Source organism: Dromaius novaehollandiae, chromosome 11 (genome assembly GCF_036370855.1).
Source record: "Dromaius novaehollandiae isolate bDroNov1 chromosome 11, bDroNov1.hap1, whole genome shotgun sequence".
Classification (NCBI taxonomy): Eukaryota; Metazoa; Chordata; class Aves; order Casuariiformes; family Dromaiidae; genus Dromaius; species Dromaius novaehollandiae.
In genome coordinates this window covers 21,476,846-21,499,030 of record NC_088108.1, presented here as the reverse complement: position 1 = coordinate 21,499,030, position 22,185 = coordinate 21,476,846, and the positions used below count along the sequence as shown (strand labels likewise).

Here is a 22,185-nt window from a genome sequence, read left to right as displayed (position 1 = left end):
GGACGGCTTATGAAATTCCCAATCAAAGTTTTCAGAGCAGAGCACGGCTGGCACGAGGTTGCACTTAGAATAAATGTGTCTGGATCAAACCGCAGAATTGCCTGAGGTTTGCCGAGTGCAAACGCAGATAAAAGAAGCGAGTCGACCACAGTCATGGACAGGAGTCAGCAGCCGCAGGACGAATCCCGCTTTGACCCTCAGCAGGTACCGGTGATGCGGTACTGTTGCGACTGTGGTCCGGCTGTTGCTGGGGGCTGAGCAGCCCGCGGCCCTGCGCCCCTTTCCACTGCACGACGCTGAGGGTGGGTCGAGTTATTTGTTAAGAGCAACCAACCCCTCTGGCCTTCTCCATCAGTCCTGTAACAGGGCACCATCTCCCTTTGCCCCCTTTGCAAACCTCTTTTCACCCCAACCTGGAGGGACTTCTGGTGGGAGAAGATAGGCACGGCCGTTTCTTCAGCGGCTGGAGTGGGGAGTCCCTGGGGTCCGCGGGGAGAGTTTGTGACATGCACCTGGTACGGGAGCTGCACCGAAACAGCCGGCTTCTTCGAGGCAGGCCGCAGAGTGACATGTCCATCTCCCACCAGCCTGACCGGGGTTTCTAGAGCGCTTTACCCCTCCATGACTGCTTTTCCTCCTCTCCTCACCAGGCCCAAGCAGTTAACTAGCTGCAATGGAGAGAACACAAAAGCTTGTCCTCCCGCTCACATCTAGTGCCCATAATTCATGGGTAAAATACATTTCTACTGGTAAAAAAGAGACTAAGTAAAAAGACTCCTGGCAGTGCTTAGTAATGAAGTAAAATCTAGTCCTAAAATGTAGCCTATAAGAAATGGCTTCTGGATCAAAAAAACTCAAATATTTCTAGACAGCAGAACTGGAGGCAATGGTGACACAGATGCTGGAGTTACACAACTGCTTCCCTGTTGCAGAAGGGCTTTTGCCCCTTGGCCTGCCTGTCTGTCCTGGGCAAACCAAAAGCCAGTGTGACAAGTGTGGTGTGCTGTTAGCTGGTAACAAGTCCCTGCATTTTGGGCCCCTGACCACAAATCCAGGGCTAAATTCTGGTCTAGTGTAAGCAGAGGGAGAAATTGATATCTGCATACAAGAGAAGTGAATCTGGCTCTATTATATTTAGCTGAAAGCTTTTATAGGGTTTTGATCATGTCTAGTGAAAATGTTATTATCACTTTAAGAAATTCCTCAGCCAAAGGAATGAGAAAAGCAGCAATGATATGACACACTGAATTCCGGCTTTGGAAAAAATCTTGGCTATGGCACTTGTCTGTTTGAATTTCTGTGTCATCTGTACTTTCCTAGCAGAATAGTTCACATGCTTCAGGCAGTTCTGACTTCCCAGCTGGAAACGATGGCTACTGAGGAACCCTAGCACTGGTGAGAGACTGTTAGCGTTAGCCATGACGTGCTCCCTCTTCCAGATCTGCAGTCAGGTGTCCGCTGGACTGGTACAGAGCCAGATTTCTTTCTACCGCTTTTGTCTGTTTCTGGCTCCAGCTGACTCTCCGAAACGTTTAGCCCATGTTGCCTACAAACTGCCCAATTTTGGTGGCTCGCATGGTAACTGGAGCTTTCATATTTTTGACCAGCATCATCATAACCACATAGAAATCCTACAGTTTCCAGTCTACTTGGAAATAACAAGAATAGCAAAACTATAGGTAAATTCTAAATGTAGATATATGTACCAGGATACATGCAATTGGGGTTCTCCTCTGTTCACGTGCACTGAGGAAGGCTGCGAATGTGGGTGAATTTAAGGATTCCAGCATGAGCCCTGCGTGGGAATGTCACTGATCAGAGATGCCCTTCTAAATACTTCGTTGGCTAGACTGAAAGAAAAGGGCAGGAGGAAGGCATGGTTGCAGATGGGGAGGCACTGGCAAAGAGCGGTCCAACGCATGACTGAAAATTTAGAACAGGGGATCTTTCTTGCTGGAGCCATAACCACCAGGAATGAAAAAGCCAAAGAGAAGAATCAGGCCTCAGTAACTTGAAGGCAGCTCTCTTTACGGAGCATTACAGAGGTCCCTGTCTTTCTGAACTCCTGTCTGGATGGCTGTGTTCAGATGAGAACCATTATTCCATCATATTTATAAGGATATAACTAAGATTTTACCAGGGAAGGAGCCGAATTTCTGATTTGTAATTTTGGTGGTCTCATGTAAAAAGGACTCTGTCTCACTGGCTGGCACAAATGATTCCAGAGACAGATAACTTTAAGAAAGAAATTTTGGAGGCTGGCTTGTGCCAACGGTTGTTGCTCTTCTTCCAGAAGGCATTTCTGGCTTCAGAAGAATGGCAGTGGAAATTATTAACCATTGCAAGAGAGTTACTGTTGTTGTGGGTATTTTTCTGGTTTTATTCCTGTAACGCACACGTGCCCAGGATCTAGACAGAAGCATGTTTAAAAATGGGCTGAAGCCAGTGGAGGAGATGAGGAGGGCTGTAGCGATGCTGCAGGGACCGAGTGGGTTGATCAGCTCTGTTGTTCTGCAGATGGATTACAGCACGCTGTAAGCCATGCTTAACAGCCTTTTCCGTCTCAGGTTTATACATTAAACACTAATGTGCTGCTGACAGGGATGCAATCCCCGTCTCCCTCCAGCACGTGTCAGCTTGGCACATTGTGTTTGGCAGGGCAGGACGTGAGTGTGCGGCTGGGCTCTGATCTCGCACTGCTGTTCGCCCCGAGGCAGTGAGCGTACGTCATGCCCAGTGGGCAGCGATGAGCTGTAAGCAAAATTCACTCCCCCTTTCTTGCAATTCTGCTCTTTCTTTTAAATACCACTTTTGAAAAACAAGCAGCTTGCTTTTCCTTTTTATGCTGCTGCTTCTCTTCCTCCAATGCCAGCATTTTCTTTGCACGAGCCACCTGCTGTGTGCCCAGGAAAAGGCCCATCCGCAAAACCTGCACGGGGCAACAGTGACATCCAGCGGTCCCAAGCCAGCCCGTAATTCATAAACGTGTGTGCGCCTCACTCTGCCAGGGTTCAGCTCCGTGCAGTGAGTAAACTGGGTCTCCGCTGAAGTCAGTGCATATTTGTCACTTGTTTAATAGAGTCAGGATTTCACCCAGTTTAATTACAACCCGACATGCCTTGTCCTGGCTGTTACATGATTACAGCTTTGACAAAGGAAAGACATGAAGTTGCTCAGAGTAACATATAAATGGAATTCCACAAGCAATATTTCCTCCCATGTGGCCCGAATACCTTATTAAAAAAAAAAAAAAAAAAAAAAAAAAGCCCTGTTCCCTTCGGTCTGCTCCCAAGAGCAATCTGTGCATGTGTGTCTACAAGCAGTCCCTTTCGCTGGGACAGAAGGGAAGCAGCTAAAGCAAAGCTGGCTGCATCAAGGGCAGCTTAATGTGGTTGAGCACTTTGTGGTGGTGGTGAACGCTGCTGTGAAAAGGGTGGTGAGATCTGATCAGAGCAGATGTGTCCCTATTAGGGATTTACATGAGTCTTTAGGATATGCTTGGGATTTTTTATCTGTTTTGTGCACCAGCAAGAGGTGTGGTAAATTAGCTTGTGCAGAGCATCTGAGCTAACGCCTTCATAACAAACCTGGTGTCTTTAATGGCACTACATTATGGAGACAAGCCAGGTTTAAAGAGGTTGTTTGAGAATGTAATTTTTCATTTCACCTAAGTCTTGCTACAGCTCCATCGTCGAAGCTTTTAACTCCTTCCACAACCACTCATACTGACCTCAGCTTTCTTTCCCTTCCTCTTTCATTACTTAAATGTCCCTCAAAGTGAGTCTAATACCATATTAACCACTCAACCACTCAAAGGTCTTGTTCCAAAATCTCATAACATCAAATTACTTTCAAGGCAATTTTCTAATCCATAATTCCAGGGGACCATGAAGAGACACTGCTAATAAAATCAGTTATCAGATTGACATTGTAATTCATGTAAATCTCCATGCGGCAGTCACTCCGGGGCCATTAAGCTAGGGAGTGCAGGGTAGGTATGTTCTGTGGAAGTGGCATTTTCTGTCCCAGCAATTAGGAGATTATGTGATGTGGTTGCGATAGCAATAGCGGTGGATTGGATCGATGAACGACAAGCTCCTGTTAGGCACTGCAGTTTTAAGAGGCTCATGGGTTGTGTAGAAGGTTCCCTGTTTAGTCTGCGGGACAGAACTGCTGGTGAGGCTTGATCCTTAGGGCTAACGCACCGTTTATGACAGGCAAAAGGCCAGGGCTGGACCAGTCCAGCTGACAGGGAGCCAGCAGGAATCTTCCATGAGAAGCAGGGCACTGAGCCATGCCCCCGGCACAACCCTCTGGAAACATGCTTGCTCTGAGGGAGAGGAATAGCCCCGAGTTTGCTGCCTCGACACCAGCCAGAGATCCCCCGTGCTGGGGATCTGTGAGGATTTCAGAGATGCAGCAAGATCAAGAATCTGGTCCTTATAGCTGTAAAACAGAAGTCCAGGTCCACTTTCTGCAGCTATGCTTTTGTAGTCAGAGAGAACAAAATCAAGGGCTTCCCAGGGCGTGCAAACAGCTAATGCTCATGCGTGGTTACACAAGACAGTACGTCTAGGCGAGCCGTGTGCTGGGCCCAGTGCTCCAGCCGCGATAGCTGGTGAGTAGAGCGATAGTGGCATCTTAGCCCAGGGCACGGCGATGGGCTGCATGCGCGTGAATAACCAACGGGGGCAGATTTCACCCAGGGAGGGAGGCGCAGGCACACGTACAGAAGACCCTGCCCGGGGACCCATGCCGCTACAGCAGTGCGGGGTCACAGTGCCAGGGGAAAAGAAAGCGGCAGTCACTCTGTTGAACATCGTGTTCTGGAAGGTCACCCAGTGTTTCTGCCGTGTAGAAAGGCAATGCGAGGTGACGGCACAGAAAACTGCAATAAACGCGGCGCAGAATGTTTGCTGACAGCTGGTTTCTCTCAGGAGCCATCGGGAACTAGTCCAGGACAGGTTTCTCGTTTCATTAAAAATTCCACTACTTCTTGTACTGAAACATAATCAAGAAAAAGAAAAAAAAGGAAAATACATATCACAACAAATTATTTTGGATCCCTCAAAATGTTCATTCCAATTTTGGATTGAAAAGTGTAATTTTTAAAAAATTAATAATGAATGTAGAAAATGTGAAATTTTCCTTCTAAAAATACATGCTTAGGATATTTGACAGTATCAAAAAAGTATGTCATCCTAAAATCAGTCTGTAACAAATGACCCAAATAAATCTGAAGGTTTAGTTGTATTCTTAAAGTTGTATTTCTTAAATTCCTAGAACTTCATGAAGATTTTACCCAGATCTCTAAAATACCTACTACAGAATTCAAAAACCCTTAGCCAAAAAGATTTTCTCATAGCGTTGAAATGAAAAAAAAAAAACAGTTTTGTGGTAAAAGCAATTTGTAACCTAAAAGTTTGTATGGAGTAGCTGTTAACTGTCTCCAAAAAATACTTGTAATATTTACATCCTTCAGGGATTTTGAAAGAGAAGATACTGCTAATAACATACTGCTACATACTGCTAATCTTTTCCTGTCCCTGCCCCACACTTTACTTAGTGAACTAATCTGATCTTTTACAAGAGAAGTTGAAGGATTATGGTTTATGTTCAAGTATGTGATTTACAGCCTGTATTTCTGCAGTCGTCAAACACTTTGAAGGTTAGTGTTCAGAGGTCACTTCCAATCAGCCTGCTGCTCTGTGCCCAGGCCCCAATCCAGCAAGGTGCTCAGCCACTTCTTCAAACACACAAGCAGTCCCATCACCCCGAGGACAGAGATCTTCGGTCTGGGAATGAACGCTGCCCGCAGCTTGAGTGCTTCAGTCCTGGGGGTTATCGACCACCCCTGCTGCACGACACAAGTTTCCTGCAAAGAGAGCATTGCATAGCTCTTGGAGACAGGGTTTCGGACCTGTGGGAATGCCCGGAGTGGAGGACGTCTGGGTTCAGAGCGACTGTCGACTCTGCATATATGAAAGTTGTGGGAGGAACTTGAGCTCTGACTCATTTGAGCTGGGCCCTTCTCATTTTGTTAGGCATTGACTGGAGCAGCTCATCAGCGAAGGATCTGAATTCGTATCGGAAGTGAGCAAAATACCTGGCGTGCAAGGAGTCTTCTGAGCTGGAGGTGGAGGGTGAGTGAGAGTACGGGGTCACGGAGCTCTCTAGGTCCTTGTATGTGACCATACAAGCTCTTCTGATGCTTCTCTTCTGAAGAAAAACAGTATTAATAACAACTGTTGAAACTTAACACCAAGTCCCCTTTCTGTTAATATTCTCTTGTGTTTATTTGAATGGCAATGGTCTGAATGTTTCTGATCTAAGGGATGTATATTTTCTGCTTTAACTTTTGTTTAATGACACAATTTCTCAGGGGAACTGTGTATAACTGTGTAGGTCAGTTGACTAGACAATATGGAGAATATTTGCACAGCCTCTGTTCTTTCAGCATTCAATCAGTGACAATTGAAATAAATAACAAAAGAGGAGAAAATGTGAAAATACTTCTTTCATCATCATGCACATTTTACCAAACCAAATGTAAATGTCCAGTGGTATAAAGAAAACTCAGGCCAATTGGGAGCTAAACATCCTCTGAAAAACCTTAGCTGATGCATAATGCAGGACCAAGGTGTTTTGAAAAGGGAGCCTTTTAGTGAAAAATCATTTAAAAAGGTCTTGGGAGGGTGACAGCCAATGAAGCCAGGATGTCTAGCAGGAACTGTAAGCAGCTGTTAAGGGCACAAGAATATGAATCTTTTTATTTTGCGTTTTAATAAAAAATGGCTGGCTGAAAAACATCCTGAAGAGTCAGCCACCCACATTCTTCATCCAAAGAATCAAAGATTCCCAGCTCACAGACTTTAAGATGTAATTACAGTACACGGAGGTTTGGAAGAGCTGAAAAGTCACCATAGCAACCTCCTGGCAAAAATCTTTGCGCATCCAAAGAAAAGCAAAATTCCTTTTTATCTGAGCGGCCCCAGTGAGTCTGAACGTGTTTGTGCTCATGGCCATTTTCTCTTCATTTTGCTGTACTCTTTAATTACCTAGCTTTTTTCTGCCCTGAGTCTTAAGTGTCCTCTTCTACAACTTACTAAGAAATTTGCAGCCAGAAAGCTTAAGGTTTTGCCTGTGACTTAACATTAAAAAAGGGTGCCCTCACTTGGCATTCAAGGCCCTCTGCAACGATCTCTAGCAAAGTCAATAAACCACTCAGGCAGGATATTAAAAAAGCTAAACTAAACTACAGATGGGAAAACAGAGTAAGACAGAGGAAGCAGAGAGAGGGAACAGCTAGGCATTCTCAAAAATTGCTCTGCCATTGCAGTAAAAGCTCCTTCCATACCATGATGCCATAATACTAGTTTGACTGGTACAAAAAATATATGACTTCTAAAACACCCACATTTGCAAAGCCCAGTTCAGTCCCATCCTTGAAGAAAGCCAGAAACAGACTCTCCATAGAAGAGGGTGTGTGAATTACTAGAAACTATGCAGCGTGGATTTGAAGAAACAAACTGTGCATTCCTAGAAATTGCAGTGAAAATGCTCTGCCCAAGCTGGAACAGGGCAAAGCCTCCTGGCTGAGGCGGGTGGATGGGTGCTGAGCTGTGCAGGAGAAGAGGAGGGTGCTGGGCAGCGGCTGCTGGGCTGCAAGTGGGTCTGTGCTGATGCTGGTGCACAGGGAGAAGCGTGGAGTTTGGGGGGTGTTTATACAGGGGTAGCCAAGAGGAGGAGACAGATGGGTCAGGAAAAACGTGAAGACGGATGACCAGATTATTTAGGAGAGGGGAAGACAGAGACATTTCAGTCCTGTTTAGAAACTAATGTGTCTGTTTTGATGAGCAGGACGTCTGCAGTGTTAGGCAGCCTTGTGAGGTTCAAGCTCTCCAGTTTCTCTTGTGTCCTTAACCAGATTCAATTAAGGAGCTGAACTGCTGGGAGCAGCTGCCAAAACATTCAGGGCTGCACACACTCCCGCAGGAGACAGCAGCAAGCCCTCCAGGGCTCTGCGCAAACCATTTCCTTCCTCCAGAACTAACTTGCAAAATTCAGGACTTAACCTCCAGAGAGCCAAAGTGACAGTCACCCAGGACCATCCTTTCACGGTGCCTCTCACTCCTTGGTCTCAATACACTAAGTCTTTCTCAGCAGCTGGCAGTATTTAGTATTTTTAGAACTAGGCAATGATTGATTAATGTAGTTGCAGGGGGGAACAAAGATACAGGATGATCTCTCCATTACACAATTATCCACTACAAAGAGAGAGCTAGAGAGCTGTTGTGTGAAAATTAAAACTAATGTTCATTACTGCAGTCACTTCTGAAACAGGAACAAGGAGAGCAGTTCAGCTGTTTCTTTCTAATTTATGTTTTATAATGCTAAATGTTCTGGACTTTGCTCTGGACAAAACTTAATACAGCCCCATGACGTACCACAGGCTGCAAACACAATGATTTGTTTCTTAAATGTTATTGCAAAAGTCAATAAATCATTGCAGGAGTAATAAAGGAGAAGGTTGGGAGGAGAGATTTGTTGTCATAGCAGGTTTTCCAATAGCTAAGGAGTGAGACCTCAGAATGGAAATCCCCTGCTCTTCATTACCTGAGCCACTGAAAAAATCGCAACATCCCACCTGATTTTCTCTTTGTCCCCAGGATGTGTTTTGCCATCTGACAGAAGGAACAGTATGGAACACATAGCAAAAATGTACCTCGATTTCTGTGCTACCCAGGGAGGTGAGCTTTTGAGCAGCACCTTTTAGTGACTGTAGTATTTTTAGAAGTAGGTATGAATCACCTGACATGTATAAGAATTCCTGTTTAGGTATGACAGCAAATGGAAATTGGATGAAGTTTCCTAAGTTTTTAATAAATTTTGTAAAGTGCAGTTTTAACAGGAAATGGAGAAAGTCTTTATTAGCTCTTATTTTTATACATTTGCAATGTTTATTTTGTGTGTCTGGACGCAAAGGGACAATTTCCATCTTGCCATTGATCAGACTGTAGTAACCCTTAGTAGAGAGTCCCAGGCAAAGGCTGCATTAGATGTGAAGCTGAGTGACTCCACGGAAGGAGCTTGGCCACCTTAGACAACTTCAGGATCTAGTCTATCCCTTGCAGTCATTCTAAATATATTGTTATTAACTGAAGACTTAATCCAGTGTGGTCCTAGACTGAGATATGCCCATGTATTTGATTCCCAGTCAAGTGAGTAGTGAAAGCCACCTCAGGGGAGTGTGCAGGACACCAGGACTAAGTCCTGGACTCTTGGGAATCTAGGCTGTTTGTCCACTCACTTGCTTTGGTTTAACTATAGTCATCTTTAAAGCAATTCAGTAAAACTGAAGCACAAAACTGGATGAACTTCTCCCAATTTAGAGTGGCATACTCAGATTTTGCTTCAGGTGTTGAAAGTATGTTTATACCCCAGAACTATCTGTTCTCCAATTAAGTGCATGTCCCCAGGGCTTAACTGAACTGATGAAAGTTTGTATGTAGGCAAAGCCCAACAGTGAGAAAACATATTTTGTTTGACTGTGTTGCCCGTGAGCTGTGGGACTGAGGCAGCCCTGCTTCTCTGTATGCCTCTTGCCCTCTCTGTTGCCCTCGCATCTTCCATCCCATAGAGAGTCCGTGGCATAAACCAGTGGGTGAGCATGTTAGGCTCTATCTCCTCGGTACGGTTTTCTCTTTCTGGCTACTTGTTTTTCCCACATTTGTAGGAACTTCACTAATTCAGACATTGACTCCTTTGTCAAAGCTGGTTGAAATTTGCTGACAGGTTTGAAGTTCGGTGACAGACAAACATACACAGTGTGATCACATAAACCTCATCTCTTTCAGAGACAACACCAAAAACCCCTCAAAAAGATTGTATATTTTTTACCTTTGTAGAGAATGGTCATCTAGTGACTCACCTCAGGTACAGGGAGTGAGGACTCCTGGGTTCCTGTGCTGTGAATGCCATTTCAGTAATCTCTGCCTCATTTTTTCCAAAGTGAATGGAAGGCATCTATTCCTCCCCTAGCAAATAATCAGTTTAAAATTTTCAGCTGAGTGTGTGGTAAATGGGTGGCTGTCATCATCATCTCTCTCTCTCTCTTTCTTTTTTTTTTTCCCTAGAACATGCCTAGAGAATGAAGAGGTCCATCTGGGGCCCACAGCACTCTCCTGACAAGGCTCTTTGCATCTTGATGGCTGCTGCTGGCCTTTTCCTCCTTGCAGGTACAGTAACTCCCCTGAGGAATAACCACGGGGATGGTGCTGTCAGGTGCCCCTGGCTGCCAGTGGGCTCTGGGCATACCCTGCAGCCCGGATGATGTCTGCCGGGTTCCTGGTTTGTGCATGCACAGTACATCTAGGAGCCCATTCTCCTCCTGCTCTGCCATGGTGTGGATATTCCTCTTGCTCTGGACCTTGCCTTTCTCGCTGCAACCGATGCTGGGCTTCTTGTGTATCACCCTTGAGCGTATGTTGGCCTGCAGTCCTGCAGGTCTGGGCATGGTGTACACCTTCTTCTGGGATGCTGGTTAAGTCTGGTAGGCAGATGGGTCAGCACAAATGAGAAAACGTGGCAAGAAGTAAAATGTCAGGTTTCTGTTGCATCACAACTCTTATCCAGGTTTGGAGATAAAAAGCCTCTGGGTTTTGTCATTACTCATTTGTTTCCTTCTGGGTGTCTCTCTGCAGTTCTGTATAATTTTTTTTTTCTAGTTTTGTTTTGTTCACTGTAAAACATGAATAGTGCATTTACTTGCTTCATGGTGTTCTGGGAAAAGCACTAAGCTACTGGAAAAAAACAAATTCCCCAGTAATAACTGAGGTGCTGAATCAACTGCAATAGGTTGTGCTACATGAACGCACCCAGCACCCTTTCCCTCCACCCTCGATGCTGGCAGAACAATAATTAGTACTATGTTGTTTTATGGTATTTCTTTCTTTTGGCTTCTGCTTGAGCAATTCAGGGCACAAGAATAATCCATGTTTCTAAAATGCATCCAATTGCACTGAGGTCACTTCCAGCATACAATATAGTAGAGGAAAAAATGTTCTTCTCTTTCCAAGTAAAACCATAATAAAAAATCTGTATTCATGTCTAGATCTTGCCAAATTTACCCACTATCTCTCAGGTTTGACCAGGGGTTCCTGATGTACCTGTTACAAGTCACTGGAAGGCCTGACCCCTGACAGGGTGTTTTATCAGCTTGTCTTTGCCAGAGTGCAATTGTGATCTGGTAGTTTGTGGGATGGGTCCTGGTTCTGCTAGTCATACATCCCCTGGGGATGCCACTCTCCTGGAAAAAACCCTGGAAACTGTCTTCTTACCCCTTCTGGGCCCTGGAAGCCCTGGAAAGCATGACCTAAGACGGCTGCTGCATTTTATTGTGTTGTAATGAATTACTCACTACTTTGCTGGAAATAAGTGCCTACACCCACCTCTCTGTGTCCCCTAAAACTCTACCACAGATCCCTTCCTATAGCCCTGGCACTGGCAAAATGCCTTGGGACTTCATTCAGAAAGGTTTGTTCCCACTAAGGCAGAGGATGGTGTTCAGTGGAGCCGATTTTAGAGTTCACAGACAGACATGAAAGATAGCTGAATGTTATTATGCGTAATAGAAATATTCTGTTTATGGTGTGAGTGCACAAAGTTGCACTAGGACAGCAGCATACCACTTTTAATCACCTATAGAGAATTAGACTCCATAGATGGATTGTTTCCTACTTGCCACCGATTTGAAGTATATGAAGCAGATGGGAAAAGTGTTTGATACTTTTGCAGTCCATGACATGCATAGCCTTTATTAGAAGTGCAAATAGTCACTGGAGACTTACAGGTCAGGTTGGACTTGAGGGATTTATAATATCTGAATTGCATGGCTGGCAATCATGTTTTGGAATAACTTACTTCATTTGAGGAAAATGCTGTAAAAACAGCCCCAAGATATGGTTATAAAGGACGCAACATAATGGCAGTTCTTATCTAGAAGAAATACATCCTCAATTAGAGAAGCGCATGCAAACATGTGACCTTAATGGAAAGTTTAAAAATGCAAATCTCCTGTACAAGAGCAGCCTGGGTTACTCTTTGAGTCCGACTAAATCTCACCATTCTGATGGTGCACGTGGGGCCACCCCACCCCAGACGGAAACATTTTGCAGGGGGCGGATAGAGCGAGCGGAAAGCTTGGCTCCTGCCTTCTCTTGGGAAACACAAGGAGATGGAAAATAGTGGCTGTGCTCTGTCAGAACATGTTGGCTATGGGCTGGTTCCGTTGCGTGGCTTTGTGCAGATTCACAGAGATTCATGCCTGGTGAAAGGACATTGTTGTGGCTGCCTGTGACTGCAGTGAGACTCTCTGAGCATGTCACCATGGTGAATCGAGATGCCAGAATGGAGATATGTGTCTTAGCATTATACGAGGCTGCCTCTTGGCTGTATGTACAGCAGACACTTAATGTGGAGTGCCATATCCAGAGAAGCAGAGTGAAAGACCCTGCATCAGGCTCCCTGGTGCTTCTGCCAGATTGCTCCAGGGATCGAGGTTAGCTGGTTTATAGCCATAGCAGCTGCTGCTCTGCTACTCTGCGGTCAGAGCTGCATTGCTAAAGCTGCAGCCTGGACACACGTGGGCAAGTTACTCACTGCGAGTGCAGGTCTGCGGTTAGTATTACTCAGCGAGGTTCCGGCCTCTGTCAGCAAAACCTGTGTGAGTAAAGATACAATGAGATGATTAAAAATAATGAAGACAAAAAGATGCCTAAAAAAGCTTCCAGAGCACTGAGAAAGGGACAGTCCTTATGACATTTGTTATCAGCAGAAACCTTGACCTATATACTGAAGGTAAGGGCAGGGGTGATACGTCACCCAGGAGCCAAACCTGCAAACAGCTCTTTCCTCTGAGTGGGCTGACCCAAGAACTTTTCAGTGATCACCCATAGTGATATTGAGCCATGTGGACTCCAGACCTGAATTTTGTAAGGTTTCCCATTTGGCAGGTCTTCAGGCCTTCAGGTTTTCCTTTGCACAATGAAACTTATCTGGTCTTTAATGGTAGTGTAGGAGGTCTCAGCACTAAACTTCAAAGGCAGCGGAAGCCAGAAATAGAAGAAACTTTTAATTTTTTTAATCATCTTGTGATATTATTGAAAAGAATGATCTGAAAAATAAGCTACTCTCTCATGATATGTGTATTTTAGTTATTCACAGCAATTACTGTGATACAAAAGTACCTGAATGAGGTCATACTGCAGCTTTCTCTTTGAAAAGTGACACTTTATTTCCCTTCTTCACTCTCTTTCCTTTTATTTTTTTCTTACAGAAACACATTATCTGCAGAGAGAAAAACTGAATTTATATGGAAGGAGCGATAAGTATGTGTCTCTGGCCAACTACAGCATCCCCCAGCTATGTCAGTTCACTGTATGCATGGATCTAAACCGGACCACCAATACAAGTTCTTGGGCAGCATTTTCCTATGACACTAACAACACCTCCACTGACATAAATGACATAGAGCTTGGACTCTCTGGAGAAAACAAGCGGCTGAGACTGTATCTTTTCGGGACCAGAAGAGACATTGAGATTGATTTAGCCATTTCTGTCTGGTATAGTGTGTGCTGCCTTTGGGACACCAAAACACAACTGCTGCAGGTCTACTGTAATGGTGGCCTACTGCATAACGAAACCATTGACCATGCTGAGTGCCTGAGGCCCAATGGAAGCCTGGTGCTGGGGTTTCTGCATAAAAATCAAGATGGCCTTATAGTGGGGTTAAGCAACGGCTTCATTGGCAGCTTGTACTATTTTCAAATGTGGAACTACACCAGGGATAAGGAAGAGTTACAGGAGTGTACCATGGGCAATACTGTTAGCTGGAAGGAAGAGTACTGGGACTTTAGCAGCATAGCTCCAGAACCTGACCGTCGGCTACGCTGTGGTGAGTCTCTGCAATGTTTTTTCTCCTTGGGGCTTCTGTGTCTCTGGGAATTGCGCGTCCAGCGAATGGGGGACCCTCCACTGCTCAAGCAGGGACTGTCTAATAGCCTCAGAGCTATTCCACACTACTGTGTGTGGAAACCAGCAATGCACAGGGCTGTAGCTGCACACCTGGCATTGCCTGCTAACTCTGTATGGGCTCTTCTTGATGCAGATGTAGAGGTTGGGGATGGGGGAAAGGTGTCAGAGCCAGGCTCTGGCAATTCCTCTTGCCACCAAAAGCCCTTGGAGGCTGCTGGCCTCCTAGGATAAACCTTCCTCCGAGGATTTGGATAAACCTTCTACTGACTGTAAACCTTCCTGGAGAACTAACCTGCTGCTCAGCTGGCCTGGCACTGAGGGAGGTAAAATGGACTCAGAAACTCCTTTTCCAATGTGCTTAACAACATTTAACTACTGCCATTAGTTAAATGACAGTAATCACTTTTCCACAGGATTCCTGTCTATTCTGTGCCCTGGATGGACAATGCTTCATTGAAAAGCACTGTTAGCAGTGTTTTGTGTTATCTCATCATTCAAGCCTCAGCCTATACACACTACACGGTATTCAAATTCTGCTGTGAGGCCTGAGATTGTAATTCCCTTAAAGTTAATGACACACGCGATATTTAGGGGCTTCATAACAACAGGGAACGAACCTTTACCAGTCCTCTGCAAGATGATGGTGTGTTGCTGCCCCCATTTTTCACAGGCAAAGCAGAGGCATAGTCAGAAGTAATTGCTCAGTTTTGGTGTCCGGTTTGAGAATCCAAGGAGCTTTCATCAGACAGTGCTTCTCTGTCAAGAAGTGCCTTCCGTCAGGGGCAGCACCTGCTGACTCCAGCTCAGTTGGTAGTGCACTCTCATATCTGCTGCTCCGGGTTTCATCGAACTGGGGCCCAAGGAAATGAGAAGAGCAACAGGAAATAAATGGCTGCTTTGAGGGATTTCCCCCGCCTCTCTCATTACACTCCCCCTCGCTCTGCAACAAAGACGACAGGCGCTGAGAACAATTGCTGTATATCACAACCTTCCCGTCTGTCTCTTGGCTCCTTGCCCCACTGCATTTATCCAGGCAGTCCTGTTCCTGCACTGCCTGCTGCCTGAGCTGTTTCCCCTCTCATGTCACGGACTGGGAAGGGCGGTTGTGATCTGATGGGAAGGGAGGGGGAAGGCTCAGTCCATTTCCCTTTTCCAATTAATGCTGTTGCTGCCTTTGCCCTTGGGCCCGTTCACACTGTGGGAAAGGTGTGTGCTTGATTTGGCAAGGAGTTGTGAGAAGCTCGCTCACGTTCACTGATGGAAACCTCAGGGAGTTCAGCACCTAAAATCAAAACCTCCACTCAGCGTTCTTGAACTTTGATTTTTCAACAATGATAACTTGGATGAATTTGAGACTTTTAGTGAGACAAATCAAATCATTGACTCCAAGGTGTCTGTTCAGAAGTATGCAAAAGCTAGACCTGTCAAAAAAAAAAAGGCACACCAGAGAGGCTTTTAATGTGGACAAAGCATTTTTCTCCCTCTAAAATGGTCCCTAGGAACAGGTGACTTGCTCGAGTTACAATTTTCCAATACAGCCTGAATTGGACATTCAGTCCAGAAAATGTTGGCCCAAATATTCAAAGGTTATCAGCAATGGGAAACAGCAGCTTGTCTCAGAAGTGAGGGGCAGCACTAACAGGCAGTGAGGCTAGTCTTGCCCATGGCACTAGGCACCTCTGGATGGATGTTCCACACCGGGGCAAGGGTTGTAGACTCTGACTTTCCCAAGAACAATTAGTAGGATGACTGTTGTGAAGTTACAGGCATGTTCATAAAATTTAATCGTGTTTGAGAACCTGTCACATGTCATATCTTGACAAGACCTTTCCTTTCACTATAAATCTACTGCCTACTTTAATTAACTGAAATTTATGAGCTAGATATTGCACATGGAGATACACACGAGAAACTAAATACAGATAGGAGTGAGTGGTATAAATATCTGTGAGTGGTATAAACATACTGAGATATCTGTCCTATCTGTCAGATAGGGGAAGCTGTACTTGGCACTCATTTATATTCATTGTGCATATGCAGTCATAGACACTCGGTGAAAATGTCTGAAGCATACGTATAAAAATAATTGTGCAGAAGTGTTGCTATGTAAGGAAATATCATGTTGCAGTGCCATTTTAATGCTAATGACAAAACTGAAATTGTCACTTATGCCCTATGACAATTACTGGCTTCAAGGGTTTTTTTTCCTGTTTATGTATGTTGTTTACATACCTGGGCACTGCTTCGGTTTGCAGTGCTTGTTTCACCCTAGCAGTAGAGTTTAGGCAACTGTGCAGGGAAGCTGTGCAGCATTTTATGTTTTGGAAATTCTGTGTTACTTTCGAAAAGCCAGTGCTCGTTTATGGACAGCGAGTGAATTTTTTCATATGAATATATCAGGAAGCAGCCTGAAAAAGGTGTGTTGACTTTTTATGAGTCATTATGATAGCAATTGCACTGACTGTGCTTGATAGGACAAGTAAAGTTGTTGTTTCGCGTTTTCCTTAGAGTTCTTGAAGGTGATCCCTTACTTTTCCAGTTTAACTGGGCCTTTGCTTAAAGTCTAAAAGCAGCAGTGTGTGTTGTTAAGTGAGTCACGGTTTCATCCTCTCTTCCCCTGATCTTGCCCACACACTGATTTCTGATTTTCTTCTTAATTTTAAATAATCTGGGAGAGGGAATGTAAAATATCTGGATATGACTATTAAAAACGTAAAGTGTATTTATTATAGTTCTAGTATTAGTCAGTCTAATTTCTCCTGTTCTTGTGTTGGAAATCATGCATATTTGCAGAATGCCAAATAAACCATCTATTAAATTATCATATCAAAACCCATGATCGGACCTTTTAGAACATCAGTGGTATGGTATTTTTCTAGCTTCAGATCTCATCTGTCATCACGCTTTAGCCCACATTTCTTGAATGGAATTACATGCATGTTAATTAAAGCAAATGAAGTTACAGGATGCAGGTGGCTAGTCCCACACCTGCTTGCTGGTAATGATCCTTGACATGTGAGAATAAACACATTTTTTTTTCCTTCAGGTGATAATGAGAAAGAGAGAAAGAAAGAGATTAGAATCTGCGAAGCTGTAATGATGCTTGATTTGTCAGGAGATAACAACTGCATTGTGAGTTACATTCCTAATTAGAATAGGGTTGGCTTTGGTTTGTCCATTTCTGTATTTTTTTTTTCCTAGCAGATTTTTCTGATTCATCCTGCTTGACACTGGGTGATACCACACCTCACCCCCAAGGCAACGCTTTTTGAAACATTATGCTGTTAACAATGAGAACAGAACAGAGCCCATAATCACCCAGCTATATGCAGACTCCTCCTGTTTGGAGAAAATCTGCAGCTCTGACAATCAAGAGAACAAGTTAAACCCTCAATTTATAAATGGTTTGGCTTATGACTTGATAAATCTTAGCCTAAAATCACATCTGTATTTCTAAAAGGAAAGAAAAAAATATTCTAACAGTAGGGCATGTCTGCAGAGCCCTTGCCCTCCCGCATTCTCGTCACGCTTCCTGTATGACAGTAACCATCAGAGGCGGCTTAAGGTAGATGAAGGCTCGCGCTCCCTAATGTGAAGGACTCGTGCATTTCCTGATTTCTCTTGGCTGTGTCCTTCAAATAGATGTGTCCTTCCTGCTCCAACACTGCCTGTTGTTGCCCATCTCCTGTTTGACCCTGCATCCTTAGATGTGTGGGGGAAACTTGTATTGATGCGGTGAGCTGAAAAGAGCAGTGGCAGCGTGTCAGGAAATAAGTGCTAGGTTCTTGGATCAGCCCATTGCTGTTCAGGGAAGGGTCTAACACTAAAAAATCACTAGTGAACTTTAAAAATGTTGGTTATTTTGGAGACCAAACAACAGCTCTGGCGGAAGGGTCAATTACCAGCTCCTGTGGTTACCCTTACAGACTCCGGGAAAAATTCCACACCAAACTATGCTGCCATCCTTAACTTGAAATCATCCAGTGATTTCAATTTTGGCATTATTATTAGTGAAACCTGTGGAATTACTTTGGATTTACACAACTGAAGATAACAGCAGAATTTGGCTTATCCCTGTGAGGTTTTATAGGCCAGAAGACTCTAGAAGAAACTTAAAATGAGATGTTCATTTTCTTCCACCGTTTCTGTCAGCCTGAAACCAGGGAGTAATGATTTGTAACATCAGCTGGTGATAATACTGGAAAACATATGGGTTCCCCCTAGAAGGTTAGGCTGAGGAGTTTAAAAAAAGTCACTAGAGAGGCTGAAATGTCAGGTTCCCCCCAGCACTGGGGCACAGATGCAGAGTGTGTGTGTGTGTGTGTGTGTGTGTGTGTGTGTGCGTGTGTGTGTGTGTGTGTGTGTTGCGAGGAAGGACAGGATTTGGTTTGCATGGGTGGTGGAGGAAGAAGCACAGCCCAATAGCTTCATCTATTTGTGTTGTTTAGTGGAACTGTTTTCCTCTATCTCTAGGGTTTTGTTTTTAATTTGGTGGGCATTTCTGGCTTCCTGGCTTCTGCATATTATATCCATGTGTATGTCAAACAGTGTTAGTGGTTATCAGTGGGAGGTTTGTATACTGAATGTCTGGGTCTGTCTTGCAGCTAGATGATTCAAGCCTGCGGCTCATTTCCAAATAAAGAATCAGCAAATAACCATTATGTCAGGTCATGTTTCTGACCTATTGCAGGCAACTGATTTGAAATGGCAATATGACAACTTGCTCCTGGAGTTGCTATATTTTAGTGGAAGAGAAGAGTGAGGCAGAGTAAATTAGTCCTCTTATTTGCAGTGCTACCTCAGAAGCAAAAGGCCTGAGTAAAGAGAAGAACTACCCAAACTATAACCTAAGATTCATCAAGCACCATGGGAAAAAATGACTTGCTATTTTTACAGCTTTGTGGACACCCTGGGAGAAAGAGGGACTGTGCTACAGGAGCACTACTCTACAAAAGCACAGAAGATCCCTCTGACATCTCACAGGCACAGGGACAAGAGCATCAACTTACTAGCAGACTATGCTGGACAGTTTGGTCTTTGGAACAGCCTGTACGTCTTTCCCACTTCTCGTCCCACCGTCCGACTGTCTTCTGGTGGGCAGGGATGTCCTGGCTCAGCTCGCTGCCAGTTCTGAATGTGTTGCCTGTGCTGCTAACCATAGGGGTGCTGAAACTGTGCTGTTCCCCAGATCATACAATGACAGCAAAACAGACTGGCACCTCTTAGGAAGTAGGCTGAAAGGTCTGAGCTTAGTCTGCAACAGCCAACCTTGGAGACACAACTTGGGACTGGAGTTCAGATATCTTTCTTGTTCACTCACTTGTTCATGAAGTGAGAACTTGGAAATTGCTCCAGTTCAACTTTATGCTGAGTGCCCAGCCTGTGACTTAATGCAGTTGGTAAAATTGCCTGTTCATCCAGGAAGCAGAAAGATTGTGTATCATAATGTGCCTGTTCAAAAGGGTCTTTTGACTTCAGGTGCCCTTTCTGCTTCACAAAGTAATTTGAAGCTATTTAGGATAAAAATAGGAGACTATTGCTTCAAATTGTTAACAGATCCTGTTTCTGTTCTTGTCTATAGATGTGCTGCCATTGATTTGAATGGGTCAGAGACGGGCCATTATGTTTTCAGCATGGGTGATTCTTCTTACCTTGAACTACAGTAGAGAAAACCAGGTTTTATGAAGTATGGCAATACCCTACTTGTTTCTGACCACACTCCTTATTCACAGACATTTGGCTTTGTATGTGGTAAATGCATTTTTCACATGTTAAATTTACTTCTCTTAGGCAGAACTAGATTGTCAAATCTCTGACAGTCATGTGAGTGAAGAGAAACACAAATTACCAGCATAGCAAGGAAACTGCACCTCAAGAGCAAAACGTTGTGATCATGCTCTTCTTTCATCACTGAGGCCTGTAAAGTTATACAGTGATTCGGTTCATTGCAATTTTCTGTAGTACATGTGAACAAGCATCACCCATTTTGTCCCCGTCTGCCTGATGATGTGGCAGATTGCATGTGAAACGCAAAAATCGTATCTGGCTTGACAAGGTGATTCATTTCAAGGAAAATTAGCTAAGAACTAATTCTCAGGATTCTTTACTTGGAAAATGACAGGAAGGGTGGCCGGACATTTATAAAGGGAATCCTTATGCCAGGTTATCATTAAACCAAAGACCATGAATATCAATGTGCATTTCACAATCATTACTGCCTGTTAACCCGTTAGCACTGTGTGTCTGACAAATGCCTTTTCCTGAAAACTGGCACAGATTAAACAAGCAAGAAGAAAACAGACAGATAACAGCTCTTTACCATAAGCAACAGGAAAAGATAATGTTGCATAGACTCTGATCTTCACTGTGATCTAAACTCTGCAAATCCTGTTTTCTCACTTGTTAGACTCTAGTTGCCTCTGGAGAAGTCCATGAAACCCATACACAGATCTATCCCCCCCTTTTGCCTTCACTCTGCAGAAGTCCTTGGAACAAGAACTGTTCTTTGTTACAATGACCTTTGCTGAAGGACTGTCTTGCTCATATGAACTATGTTCTTGCTTACATTTTTTGCCACTGTCGATTTTTAGGCCTTTTAATATTCTTTTCAGCAGGCTCAAGTGAAGCATTGTCAACAACCGCTCCTACGCTGCCTCCATTATCTCCGACGAGTAATACCAATGTTACCATTCCACGTAAGTGCCTTTCTAGAGGAGACTGTTTTAAATGCTGACATGATCATCACTGACACAGACTGATGCCATACCCACGAAAGTTTAAGGCTCAGTCACATGCTTAAGCTATTACTGCTTAGCAAGCTATTGTATGTCAGCCGGTCCTCCTATCTGTCCCTATGCATTCTTAGCACACAATAAAATCCAAGTCAGTGCACCTACAACTATTAACCGTAGTTCAGCTGATATGCCTTTGTTTGTTAAGCTGTGTAACTTGACCATGTGTTTGGGCCATTAGACTCTTTAAACTTCCATATATTTTAGTTTTATTTTAAAAGCCTTACAGTCCTAGCTATGAGGAAAAGGAAAACCAGAAACATTGATGCTGTGTTGTGTACAGTGCTACAGAATTAGAGAAATGTGGTGGTCATTTGGGTTGTTTGCCTTGAACCACTAGGTGTTACAGATGGTTGCAAGACTCCCAGGTAACTTTTTGCCTTCTAATGAATCTTCTGTATCCTTGAATGGAAGGTGACGAGTGTATTCCACAAGTCCTAGGAAAATTCTCAAAGTATATGCTGAAAGACCCTGCCGAAAATACTGAGTCAGACTCAGTTGTTCCTATTTCGTTGCGTCCATCACCCTTAGAGCACGTGAATCTCATTCAGCATGGATTATTCCAACATTATACCATTATAATTTATTTTAAAGCAGTTGAATTATACAGATGGAGGACTGGACTGATGCAGTCCCAGAAGAGCAAGTAGATCAGAATTAGCATATCAGATTAGAGAAGTAGTAATAAGATACTCAACAAAACAACTATATTGATTTTGGCCAAATGGGGTGAACAGTACACTGGTAGACATGTGGTAGAGATAACAGCAATGCTTTCCTATCATTCTTGAAAAGCAAGCCTTAAGCACTGGATATTCTTCAGCAGACCAAATGTTAGTCAGGATTAGTTTGTTCTGTTAAGATTTGTTAGTTACCGAGGCCTGTTCCTGCAAGCAGTAACTACTCTCCAGAGCTGACTGCAGTGTGTCAAGGTGCTCATTTCCAAGCAGGATGAAAAGGCAGAGCTCTCTCTGACAGCTGAGCTATAGCTGCATTTGAACATTGCTAGAACTGGAGCAAGGTGTATTTCAACATGATGAGTTTTGACAATTTGCACTGGAGACTGAATTGCTGGAGAAAAGGCCTTCCTTCTTCCTAGGCCTGCTATGGATGCAACAACGCCTGATTTCTTTGAGATGATGGCTGGGCAGTCTGAGCATGAGGTGTACCAGTAAGCCCAGGGACACAGCATAGCCCCATCCTCCCTCCTGCTCTCTGCCACGTGCCAAACAGAGCTAGTCGGGGCACCACAAACTTGGTGCATGAGGCTGCAGAGTAAGAGAGTTCACACAAGTACACAGTGACTGTGTGAACCACAAGCCTCCTGCCAAGCAGGAGAAGGGAAATGTGTGAAGCTGAT

General features: G+C 44.2%; 1 protein-coding gene across 2 annotated transcripts in view; it reads left to right on the top strand.

The window, feature by feature from the left end:
• Window positions 1–5,768: 5,768 nt before the first annotated feature.
• Window positions 5,769–22,185, top strand: part of ADGRG4 (adhesion G protein-coupled receptor G4) — a 41,091-nt gene continuing 24,674 nt past the window's right edge. Inside the window, exons 1-4 of one of the 2 annotated variants that reach the window (XM_026110923.2) lie at window positions 5,769–6,143; window positions 10,137–10,238; window positions 13,337–13,954; window positions 20,649–20,729. In XM_026110923.2, coding sequence (XP_025966708.2) covers window positions 10,151–10,238; window positions 13,337–13,954; window positions 20,649–20,729 — 787 coding nt within the window. In that variant the 5' untranslated portion in view covers window positions 5,769–6,143; window positions 10,137–10,150. Of the gene's footprint in view, window positions 6,144–10,136; window positions 10,239–13,336; window positions 13,955–20,645; window positions 20,730–22,185 lie in introns of both variants that reach the window. The other variant, XM_026110922.2, reaches the window with a different exon arrangement.